The sequence below is a fragment of the Nematostella vectensis genome, chromosome 5 (assembly GCF_932526225.1).
Source record: "Nematostella vectensis chromosome 5, jaNemVect1.1, whole genome shotgun sequence".
NCBI classification, from domain to species: Eukaryota; Metazoa; Cnidaria; class Anthozoa; order Actiniaria; family Edwardsiidae; genus Nematostella; species Nematostella vectensis.
The window spans coordinates 4,249,128-4,261,664 of NC_064038.1; the positions used below are offsets into that span (position 1 = coordinate 4,249,128).

General features: G+C 40.9%; 2 protein-coding genes across 2 annotated transcripts; both read right to left on the reverse strand.

Moving 5' to 3' along the window:
- Positions 1-189: 189 nt before the first annotated feature.
- Positions 190-4,319, reverse strand: LOC5517836 (gastrin/cholecystokinin type B receptor). The gene is made up of 2 exons (XM_048727815.1): positions 3,651-4,319; positions 190-3,572 (listed from the first exon to the last, which is right to left on the reverse strand). Exon 2 carries the CDS (start codon positions 2,668-2,670, stop codon positions 1,486-1,488), a length of 1,185 nt encoding a protein of 394 aa, XP_048583772.1. The 5' UTR covers positions 2,671-3,572; positions 3,651-4,319; the 3' UTR covers positions 190-1,485.
- A 3,062-nt stretch (positions 4,320-7,381) lies between these two features.
- Positions 7,382-12,517, reverse strand: LOC5517837 (ubiquitin-like protein 7). The gene is made up of 9 exons (XM_001637782.3): positions 12,290-12,517; positions 11,888-12,001; positions 11,670-11,752; positions 11,106-11,190; positions 10,952-11,009; positions 9,484-9,619; positions 9,226-9,355; positions 8,511-8,689; positions 7,382-7,648 (listed from the first exon to the last, which is right to left on the reverse strand). Exons 1-9 carry the CDS (start codon positions 12,420-12,422, stop codon positions 7,529-7,531), a joined length of 1,038 nt encoding a protein of 345 aa, XP_001637832.2. The 5' UTR covers positions 12,423-12,517; the 3' UTR covers positions 7,382-7,528.
- Between the last annotated feature and the right edge of the window lie 20 nt (positions 12,518-12,537).

The following is a 12,537-nucleotide window of genomic DNA, read 5'->3' on the forward strand; positions in this document are numbered from 1 at the left end:
TTTTTATACCAGAGCCGCGAGAAACACGGATCTCGTCATTTTCTATTTTGGGATTGAGTGCTGATTGATTCAGCCGCCATTTTATCATCCTAGTACCAAGTGTGAAAAAGCATCCATTTCCATCAGCTGATTTGGGGAAGCTTTGGCGACATGTTCGATTGAATTTGGTTAATAAAGCATAAGATTTTATTTTCATATCTTTTAGGTGTTTATTTCAATTCCCAACTAAAATTTGTCGTCCAAAATTGGTTACAAACAGTAACTAGGGTGTGGCAGATAGGCACTGTAAGAGGGTTCATGTCGCTTGAAGAAAAGGATAGACAAATAATGAATGAAGGGGATTGCTAAAAAGGGTCAGACCGCGGCTGAATATTGTTAGATGTTTTCGCTTCACGCGCTAGACCGCACGTTATACAGTAATGGATATTCGCTTTTCTATGGAGTTCGCAGTGTGAGTAGCTGTGATAATGGATGATCACTTAACATGGGGGTAATTGTGCCATTAGCTTCGAATCAGACGCATACGTGTCAAGTTTTGCGCATATGTAAGTGGAATGTTATATTTGGACTAATACAGACCGTTCCATCAGGTATTTCTCGTTTGCGACATCAAGCAGACAACTATGAAGTACTCTTTTTAGCTGGAATAAACCGCTGCTAGTATAAAACAAGGCGTATTCAGTGTTTAGCTAGAATAAAACAAGGGAATTCGAATCATCCGGGGAAATCGAAACCATCAACGAAATCAAACCATCAGGGGAAATCGAACCATCAAGGACAAATACGATATTCACCTATGTTTTTAAAAAGGCTATGTAAGCGCAAACGGAGAATGACAAATAGATGTGATAATTAAACTCTAGTCATACCAGAACCATACATCAATGACCTTTAATGAATCGATTCTACGATTTCTTCATATTTTTCCGGAATTTTATAGAAATATATGGAGATCCATGGTTCTTTTTGGTTGCAGATTTGCCAATCTTCATTAGCGCTGAAGGTTTTTGAAATAGGTGTCTGGTCGTACAGTATAACAAAAGAAAAAATGAACGCAAAAGAAACGACTGCTGCAGTTTGGTTGGGGTTGTCGGCAGTCTATTGGACAGATTCCAATTCTATTAAGAATTAAATTAATTGCATCCTAGGGCTGGGTAGTGAGAATGATGTTCACGTTCAGATGATCACGTTTGGGAGCAAACAGATCGGTGGATCCATGTTACAACCCTGAGAAGAGTTGTCTTAGAACATGACACATGCGTTAGTTGAAATATCAATAAATCGAGCTCTAAGACTAAAGACCTTGAGATTCATTGACCTTGGTTAACGGCATGTGTATAACATCCTGTCAATCATCATAAAATCGATAATCGTCCCACAAATGATCGTCATTCCACGGTCTTTTCATTTATCGCCACGTCAGTCACAGCCATGTTAATAATCGTCATGCCAATCATGTCCCCTGCGTCACCATGGTGACCGTCGTCATGGTCGCGCCACGTGCTTGGATCTGTCTTTGAGCATCTTCGAGAGCGCGGAGCGGTACCTTCGACTGAATATAAGACAGATGAGCGGATTGACGGCGACACTGGCGTACGACAAGAAGATGGAGATGAAGGTGAACGCATCGTCACAGAACACTCTCCTGAACGAACACAGGATCCAGCCACTCCAGTAGGTCAAGTAGCAGCCGTAGTACGCGGTCACCATCACCGCCACCATGGTCGCAGTGCGGCGACGGGTGCTTGAGGACACGTGCGCATAGGGGTCCTCCGGGTTGAGCCCCTCCCGAGGCTGATCGCCCCCGTCCCGTGGGTGGAGGTAACCCTCCCGCCGTTGATCGTACTCATCCTGATGCTGGAGGTAAGCCGTCCGTGGCTGAAGACATCCATCCATAGGCTGAAGACAACCCTCCCGAGAATCGCACCCGTCCGGTCGCTGTAGGTTTCCCTCCCTCTGGAGATTGCACCCCTCATCCTGTCGTTCTTCCTGTGGTCTGCTTCTACAAAGTCGCAGGGCTATTGCCCCGTAAAGAATCAGGACAAGGACTAAGATCACTAAGAGTAGCGTTAGAAAAACAAGATAGATGACTTTCCAGTTGGGGTAGAACGAGCGTGTCTTGCAGAAGACATTTGGGCCGTCTTTTAAGAGCCCTCCATAGTACAAGATGGGCGACCAGTAGACGATAGAGAACAGCCACATAAGAGCGATCGAGATAAACCCTGCTTTTCTCGCTTGGGATCGACGATGTGGCTTTTTGCTACAGTATATTATAATAAACCGGTGAAATGCTAGCGCAAGTATATGCAGTGCCGAAACGGTTATCGATACTTTCTCGATGTAATTCACCGCCTTGCACAACAGCAAGCCCGTGATACCGGACACCAGCCAGCGGTCATTCACAATAATACGCGTGATGCGTTCTGGGATACTCCACGCCGCCATCAGGAGATCTGAGACCGCGATGCTTGTGATGAGCAGGTACGTGAGCGCGCGCAGCCGCCGGTGCTCCCGCTTCATCGCGAGGATAATAAAAAAATTTCCCGCCAGAGCGATTGCAAGAATAAAAACGTAAGCGAAGACTTTGCCTCCACGCGAGGACAGCGACTCCTGTGAGGAACGCGTTGAGTTATCCACAAAACTTGACGCGTTTAAAAAAGTCGTATTCATAGTGATGACACTAGCTATCGATATTCCTGAATCCCAAATACGCTTTTCAGTAACGAATCCTTGCCCCCATTAATATAACTGGTGGCTGAATAAAGTGAGAAAATGTCGTATTCTTGTTGCGACTGCTTGATTATATCCTTTTTAAGATCTCCAAGGTAATCTGTTATCCGTTGTTTTATATTCCGCCTTTAATGTTACGCGGTTATGATTGTTCTTGAATGTCCATCAGCAAAGATAGAGCGGCGTATATGTTTATCGCTAGCACGTAGCCGGTAAGTTTGTAAATCAGCACTTGTCTGTGCGGTGTACAGCCCAAATCGTGTATCTGAATTGATTATCGCTTAATCCAAACATACAAAAGGCATGCACCGTTGTTCCAGTTAACGTGAATGGCTCACAACGTACTGGGAAATTACGCAGAAGATTTCAACGCGAAGGAAGGCAGAGAATGATGGTTGCGCCAGATTAAATTGCTACTTTTTAAAGCATAAACCACAGTGTACACAGAGATGATATGATGGCTTACCCCTGGCGTAACAAGCACGACTTCTAAACCGACCACTTGTGAAAAATAGACGCTTAGATCCACAAAGTTCAAATCTGATTAATAATAAATGGTGGTGTTCCATAGCAGTCGCAACGCCACTTAGATTTATCATGCAACTTGCGGTTTGAGGATAATCGGGTTAAATCCTGGGCAAGAGCGCTCATCGCACGCTGGTGACATTAACCCGAGCGAAGCCCTGATTTGTCTGACGTCTCTCGCGCGGGGCGTTGTTTCGCGGCGTTGTCTTTTTTTTTTTGTTGAATAATCTCTCTAGTCGTTTCGTCTGACCGGTTGTTGTTTTGTGAATAATTTTCCTTTTCCGTAGATTAAAAAGACAGTGAAATCCAACAACCTGCTGGGGAACAACAAAACAGGCAGCCGGATATCATTAAATAATAGCCCCCTAAATCATTCATTGCTTCCTATTTAGTACCTCGCGAAAAGGGTTTGTTGTAAGGTCCCAGTATCGTCTAAATTGTGCACCAGCTTGAGTAATTCCTTTGATGAGATACCAGTTGCCTCGGAGTTAAATGCTGTGCAAAACCCTCCAAATTAACATTAGCTATTCACAAAGACAGCGGAGGTAATTATACCGGCTTTGAAAGCTAAAGAAATTGAATTATAACAAGCAGGAACAGCAGGTTTTGACGACGGCCGAAGGGTTAGAGATAGGGAAAGAGCTGTTAACGTACAGTCAACAAATGCACACAAAGCCGGGTGGGTATCTACGACCTTCTCGTGGTTTCAGCTGACCCTACACGTACCAAGTGACGTCAGAGCACGAACACACCAAGGGGGATTCACAACTGCAATAACACGACTACAAGATTACGATCGCTTCCAGAATACATCTATTGGATCGAGGCAAAAGATGTGTTCAATACTACATCATTTTAGATGATCGTGCTACAAGTCAAAACTAGTCTATTCACACTTGAACACTCTCCTTTTGAGTACGTTAATACGGAATTTCAAAGAGTAAATATTGGGAAGATGTAAACAAACCGAGAGCTGATAAAAAATGGTCACTTCTTGATCGCGAAAACCTCTACATAAAGCACCGTGTCGCTAATAAAAAGAAACAACGAAAATTAAGCAAGATTGAGCAATTATTTTTACGATCGTGAATGAGAATCCTATGGAATTTGGGTGGACAAAATTCAATTAAAAGCGGGGTTGAAAAAAAATTCAATTTAATGTGGGGCACTATACCTAAAATGGATTTATAATTTTTGAGTTGATCAGGTTTCATTTCTAGCTACTTCCGCGGGGCAATATCAACATTTCAGGGCACGCTTTTGCATTTCTAGACTCCTCTGTCAGCAAATGCATTGATACATCTCGTATTTACAATCCAAACAGGCGAAACGTCGGCTCATACGCCCAATAGACTTGACTTTTTCCTAATGGGAACCAAATAAGCACGCCAGAAATTGCTAGGAGTTGTCCAATCATCAATTAAAACCCATCAATTCATACAAGTCCTTGATAAATTATTCGGCAAAACCGCTAGTTTTTTTTTTTTTTTTAGTTTTAAGCGCTCAAAATATCCATGCTAATATCAAAAACATCAATAAATTTACACTATCATTCCTCTCACATTTTCTAAACACTTTTTTCTATGTAGCGAAGCAGCAAATCATGAGCTAAATATATTTCATGATGTCATTCTTAGAAGAAAATTGTCGCTTTAATATTCCTAGGGTATTGTGCCTATAGTCCCAAACAGCCTAAATACAATTATCATAAGTTTTTATGTACAGCTGTTCCCAGCCAAATGTGAGAGTTTTCAAGTGTAAAATTGAAAAGATCGGAATTGCAAAGTAGTAACATTAGTAATTATTAACCGAAAATCGGTTTGCACTTTTTACATTTCCTAAAAAATGAAACGCCTTGAAATCATGAATTACGAAATATAAAAAGTAAAATGAAAACACAATCAGATAAAAAAAAAATGTTGAGTACAAGATTTGTCAAAAGCCTTTTCAGGATAAAGCGATTGTCCGTAGGAGAAATTGCACAATTATAATTGTAGTTATCAATTGGTCAAACGTCAAGACCTTACGATTATAAAGCGAAAATGTCTACAATGCAGTAAAAAAAGGTAATGTCTATCAATTCCTTGGCCTAAATCTTAATTGGTAACATACCAATTCTAATCGAGAGTATTTTGTGAGATGGTATCGTGAAGGTTGAACTCTGCGGCCAGTGGCTGATACATCTCGACTACGCAACAAGATCTCTGAAAAGACGAAAGTCCAAAAGAGTTAAATAAGCACTACGACCGCACGGTTCGGTGACGTTTTGTTTCTAGCAAAAAGGGATACAAACCATTTTGGTCTTTAAGAGTTTCTTTGCTATGACAATGTTTCACGAGTCACTTTTTAAAGAGATACAAAATGCAACTTTATTACAAATAAGAACAAGTTGTAGCAACCGAGCTGTCGTTTGGGTTGAACGATAACGCTCTCGAAACTGTCGGAGAAACCTGTCTGTCTAGAAGCTAATCTTGAAGCAACACCCACGACACGAATCAGGAAGAGGAATAATTAAAGAATTTATCGACCGCCTCTCCCTGTTTATGGCCTACCATCAGAAATACCGGATAAGTGGGATTTGAAGGCTTTTAGAACTGACTTACATAAATAGGTATTTTACCAAATAATAGTAAGATAGTGAAAAGGGATTATAAATCATTTCAGTTTGGTTTCAATTGCTTTTCATGACTAAGACGAGGAAAAGATAAGGGAAGATGCACAGTGCGCAATGAGCGTACGCAGTTTGTAAAAAAAGTTGTGGTAAATTCTAAAGTCCAGAGCATTGTTTGTTCGTATTGAAGGGGCGGTAAATTGCATTATAAAAGAATTCTCAATATTTTGGTAAACAACCGAAAAATCGTAAACACGCAGTCGAAATATATCGATTTTGTATATAACTGCGGCTCAGTCTAAACTGTACTAAGCTTTTGTTCCGACGTTTTCTCTGCTTTTCAATTATGCATTGCACAGATAATCAGACCCAAATCCTCTTGGTCACCGTAATTAAGGTCTTAAAAGGTTTACACTCTTATAATTGATATTTACTCTGCTAGTATTACCGTGTAAAAACAATAGACCAAAAACTGGAATTCGACACTGCCAAAAAAAAAAAGGCAGAGTTGAATTCCAGTTTTTGGCGTATTGTATTCATTCTTCTGGTTCACGAACACGGCTATTTGGGCTTTTGTATCTATTCGTGTAAAAACAATAATATGAAATGCTCTATATTTAAACAGAAATCGCTGGATAAGGGCTAAAATTCCCATCAAAATTCGTGAAGGATTTTCTTATCTTTAGCCATAAAAGCCGATATATATATATAAGTCTGTGCTGAGAAGTCTTATAAAAGACGAAAATCTGGCAGATTCGACTAACAGTTTCCTGGGAAAAGTGTAGAGTTACTGCAGTTTTTTATATTCTCTCGCCAACGCTTTTCATCAGCTGAATCGCCTTCTGGCTCCCGTCATTTAAAATCCTTGGAGCGTTTTCATTGGCAAGCACTGATTGAGTGAGGGAAGAGATAAAAACAAACAATAAATAAAAGTATGGGAAATGTTAGATAATTATTAGTAAATTGTTTTCCCTAAGAAGTCGAACCGATAGTTCCGCACATTCCGTATTACCTCCAATTATTCAAACCATCTCTGCTCCGAATATCCTCACTCTACATAACTTGAAGTGTTTACGTTTAATAATTTACTTCACAAAGGCATATATGGCCATATCGTAAAGGCTTCCGTTTTCTACATATTTTCGTTATACAAATTACAGTAGAACCCCGCTAACTCGAACTCTGAAGGGAAACAAAAATCAGTTCGAGTTAGCGGGGAATTTGAGTTAGCAGAGTAAAAATGACTCAAAATTAGTTTCAAGGGAAATCGAACTTAGTTCTAGTGAGCGGGGAATTCGAGTAAGCCGGGTTCTAGTTAGCGGGGTTCTACTGTATTTCGAAATCCTTATTGTAGGAGCACTCAACTACAAAAAAAAAAGAGCAACACCAGTTAAACAATATTTTTTGGTCGTTGTGCAATGCCATGTCATGTACTTTAAAGTGTTTGCGATTTCTGGAGGCTCTATACCTCTTTTTGATGCCTCTATCCGCAATTATTGACACTTTTCAAATAACTTTATTTATGAAGCTTTAATGTCAGTATTTTCATATAACATCAATAACAGTAGCAGAGACGTCACATCATTCAGCTTAGCAGTATTTCAGTCAATACGACCACATCACTCATCTTTCTTTCTTATTGATTTGCATTTGACATGCGCACTAGGTACCGCCAAACAGCAAGTCCAGCGCAGACTGCACGTCTCCACCGCTGGCCCGTAGCGCCCGAAGGCTCGCCTCTTGGTCAGTGATCCCCATATCACGCAATTGTTGCAGCTGTCCCTGGGAACATAGAGCTCACGTTAGCACAAGTCATGAAGTAGCTCAAAAGTTTAGTATGTATGTTGTGAGAAAAGTTGGACGAACGCATGGAGAGTAGTAGATCTTGGGTAAAAAAAGCTTGCCGGCAAAAGTGATAAGTCGGACACCACTTGTTTCATGAAATATTAAAGACATTTGTACTTTTTTTACTCAGGATTCTGCAGCCTCAGGCTCTTAGACTTCAGACCATCTGTTTGTGACCATTGACAGTACTGTCTCTTGGTCTTTTTGGCCAACTGTCTCTTTGTCAAGTTGACTGTCTGTCCATCAGTTTGTTAAGACAGAAATCAGTCGACCTGCCTACATGTGTCTGTCCATCTGTCTTTTTGTCCATCAAGGAAGACATCAGAAGATTGGCCTACAGTACATCTGTATGTCAGTCTGTCTTTCTGTCTATCTAGAAAACAATAGTGGATAGGCCAACCGTACATCTGTTTGTCTGTCCATCTGTCTTTCTGTCTATCAAGAAAGACATCAGTGGATTGGCCTACAGTACATCTATCTGTCTGTCTGTCTGTCCACCTATCTGTCTGTCCATCTGTTTACCTAAAAAGACATCAGTGGATTGGCCTACAGTACATCTATCTGTCTGTCTGTCTGTCCACCTATCTGTCTGTCCATCTCTTTACCTAAAAAGACATCAGTGGATTGGCCAACAGTACATCTGTCTGTTTGTCTGTTTGTTCTTGTCTGCCTGTCCATCTGTTTATCTAAAAAGACATCAGTGGATTGGCCAACAGTACATCTGTCTGTTTGTCTGTTTGTTCTTGTCTGCCTGTCCATCTGTCTATTAAGACAGATACCTACAGTCTTTCACACACACCTGTAGCTGTGTCTCTGTCAGCTCTGTAGAGCTGCTTCCTGCTGCCGAAGAGCCACTCATTGCCGAGGACATGGCCTGGGAGAAAAGGTTCCTTGTCACTCTGTTGGTACGGCTGGATGATGAGGAGGTCCCGCCTGTAGATGGACTTGTTCCTGAAGGGCCTGCTCCACTAGGCGAGTCTAGAAAAGAATATAATTAGTTCTCTAGTTATAACTACTGGTTGGAGTATCTCCCACACGTCTCTCCTCTCTATTCATAGCCATAGCAGTCCTCAAATAATTGGGGGAAGACACACTACAAAAACATTAGGGGCACAGCCACGCCCCTACTGGTAATTTCCTTAAAATATTTGGGGGGCACCAGCACCCAGGGACTCAACCCCTGCTACGGCCATGCCATTTTCTTCTTATTCACTTTGCTATGTAGGTAACATTGCTAGGAGGTTTCAATCAAAGTGCACAGCCCTTACTGTAGATGTCAAAGGAAAGGAGAGACTTGACTTCAGGTTCAGGTGGTGGAGGGGGGGGGGGGGGTGGGATTGCTAAAGAATGGGGGGTGCACAATTATATTGTAGATATCTATGCAAAAAATATATGGTTTGGTAATTCCTGAATGCCCCCTACACCCAGTTGTACAGTAGTGATGCAACTATGCCCATCTGAGCAATCTTGGCAGTCTGTATAGTTTTAGTCTGTGATTAGAATCATGACATTACCATTTGAAGACGGTAAGCCAGCACTCGCAAGAGCAAGAGCAAGCATGGATGGTGTAACCTGCGCTCTGGTGGCTTGTGAGGCTTGTATGCGCTCCTCGTGGGCGGCTACCATCTCTGCCTGGGCTATCAGCTATAAAGTATACAATACTGTATGTTATCAACATCATTTATATTTTACAGTCACCACCAACACATACTCATCATCATCACCGCTACTATCATCACTTCATAAAATCAAAACAGAACTTGAAAGCTTACCCCTGGATCCATATCCTGCATTTCCTCATCCATGTCATTTGCTACAACTCCACGGCCAGGAGAAGTGTCATCATTAGCAGCTGCTGCCGCGATGTAGGACGCTGCCTGTACAAGACTGGGGTGTTGCCTGACAACCCTATGATGAGAAGACCGAGGTGGGTCAAAATATGTCGTACAAGAGAGGGGTGTCGCTTGACAACCCTAATGAGAGAAGGCAAATATAGGTCAAAATATGTCGTACAAGAGAGGGGTGTCGCTTGACAACCCTAATGAGAGAAGGCGAATATAGGTCAAAATATGTCGTACAAGAGAGGGGTGTCGCTTGACAACCCTAATGAGAGAAGGCAAATATAGGTCAAAATATGTCGTACAAGAGAGGGGTGTCGCTTGACAACCCTAATGAGAGAAGGCAAATATAGGTCAAAATATGTCGTACAAGAGAGGGGTGTCGCTTGACAACCCTAATGAGAGAAGGCAAATATAGGTCAAAATATGTCGTACAAGAGAGGGGTGTCGCTTGACAACCCTAATGAAAGAAGGCAAATATAGGTCAAAATATGTCGTACAAGAGAGGGGTGTCGCTTGACAACCCTAATGAGAGAAGGCAAATATAGGTCAAAATATGTCGTACAAGAGAGGGGTGTCGCTTGACAACCCTAATGAGAGAAGGCAAATATAGGTCAAAATATGTCGTACAAGAGAGGGGTGTCGCTTGACAACCCTAATGAGAGAAGGCAAATATAGGTCAAAATATGTCGTACAAGAGAGGGGTGTCGCTTGACAACCCTAATGAGAGAAGGCAAATATAGGTCAAAATATGTCGTACAAGAGAGGGGTGTCGCTTGACAACCCTAATGAGAGAAGGCAAATATAGGTCAAAATATGTCGTACAAGAGAGGGGTGTCGCTTGACAACCCTAATGAGAGAAGGCAAATATAGGTCAAAATATGTCGTACAAGAGAGGGGTGTCGCTTGACAACCCTAATGAGAGAAGGCAAATATAGGTCAAAATATGTCGTACAAGAGAGGGGTGTCGCTTGACAACCCTAATGAGAGAAGGCAAATATGGGTCAAAATATGTCGTACAAGAGAGGGGTGTCGCTTGACAACCCTAATGAGAGAAGGCAAATATGGGTCAAAATATGTCCTACAAGAGAGGGGTGTCATCTGATAACACCAAGAAGAGAAGGCAAGGGTGGGTCAAAATACAGTATTAAGTCTTATCAGAGGGACTCATATGTACTTAAAAACAATTGACAGCTAAATTCATAGTTTTATGATCACTAGGAATTTCTTGTAGATGAAACTATTTTTTGATAAATCAATTATTACAAAAATCCTTTTTGCAGTCAAACAGTTAATCGGGACAACCAAAAAGGCACAAGTCATTGATAGGCTTTGTTTGTTTTTATTATATTTTATCTTTCAATCAAGTGTTTTGAATGCCATTTAAAGTGCTTTATCTCACCTGTCAATATCAGCTGTTTCTATAACTTGTTGTAAGAGCTCACGGTCCTGCAGAAGAGCTGACGATCAAATAAAACAAGAAAAATCAATAACTTAAAAGGGAATTGTGTAATAATGGTAGTTGGTTTGTCAGAACTACAGTAAGATAGACTCACTCAGTGCAACGGGGTCATCAGACAGACCGGGCGTGGCAGAAATCAGCTGCTCTAGCATGACTGGGTCCCCAAGAATTTGTTCAATCTACAATAGCAACAAAGAACTCAATTATTATATGAAAATTATTATATGAAAATTATTATATGAAAATTATTATATGATTTTGTATATAGTGTGATACTACTGTAGGTTTTATCTTGTTGTGATACTGATACTAGATTATATCTTATGAAGACAATATAAACACTTGAAGATAAGATTCAAATCCACACAAAACCATGTAATATTCTCTATTTATGGTACGTGTCTGGATTCCTAAATAATTTTCTAAACCAAAAATACTGAAACATTCATTATGGCACATTCATTATGACAAGAAAAGGATATTTTCTTAATCTGCAACATCACTCAATGAGGAACATTGTTGGGTGGGTTCAGGCTGAAAGTGTTTCTAGGAATCTTGCTAAGATTCTTGCATTCTTGCTGGTGTCGGGGTGGGGGGTGGGGGTGGGCTAAATCGTTTTCTGGGGAGTGGAGGAGTTGGTTGGGATGGGAAAGCTTACTGTGTTTCTGTAGGTAGGACTCTTGATTGCTGCTTCAAGGACTTGCATTACATTGGAAACAGATGTATTTTCTTTGTCTTGCTCTGTACAATATAACAATAAAAAGTTCTCAAAATGATCTGGAGGGCTGCTGTAGGTGCAGTATATAAAGTATCAAACAACAGTGGTGGATACAGGATTTCTCAGAGGTTGGTTCAATTCTAGAGCATAACTTGTACCTATTGGATCTTGTTCTGTGAGTTTTCTCAATATGTAGACAGTACAGCCTTCTTTCACGCCACACATCTCAAGGGAGTTCTCATCTCTCAGGACCTGACCACCATAAATGATATCTGGAGAATAAAATATTCAAGTATGAATACAAAGCTTATTTTATTTAAACTATTCGCCACGATTACTATAAAGAGATATAACAATTTCTTTGGCTCGGAAAAAGATTTTTTAGCTATCTATAATTAATGTAGATATATCATATTTGTCATGCATACTGCAGCTGAACGAAAAGCCTTGACTTAATCATGTAAATAAATCGTGTATAGCGAAGATGTGACTTCGAAGAGGAAAACTGCCGTAACACAATGCCTTAGTACACTGAAAATTCAACGTGTCAAATAACTTACTTTGTTCGTTAGCCGGTATACTAACAATCTCAGACGTCTTTTCCTTCAATTCGCCGACCTTCAGGTCCAAGCCAATCCCTTCTAAGCGATGCTTTCCTCGTTTCCTTGCCTCCCTTATACAAATAAAAGGCATCGCTGCGTGAAAATGAGACTTTTTGGATTGGAAAATTCCACCAAACCAAATATTTTGAATCGACTTTATTTATCACTGATGTAACCACGCGACTTACGCGAAAAAAGAGACTAGG

Coding starts and splice junctions, on each gene's coding strand:
- LOC5517837 (XM_001637782.3), bottom strand. CDS start 12,422: ATGCCTTTTATTTGTATAAGGGAGGCAAGGAAACGAGGAAAGCATCGC. Junction 11,010..11,105: donor TGATGACCCCGTTGCACTGA/GTGAGTCTATCT, acceptor TTTGATCGTCAG/CTCTTCTGCAGGACCGTGAG. Junction 9,620..10,951: donor GAAACAGCTGATATTGACAG/GTGAGATAAAGC, acceptor TTCTCATCATAG/GGTTGTCAGGCAACACCCCA.
- LOC5517836 (XM_048727815.1), bottom strand. CDS start 2,670: ATGAATACGACTTTTTTAAACGCGTCAAGTTTTGTGGATAACTCAACG.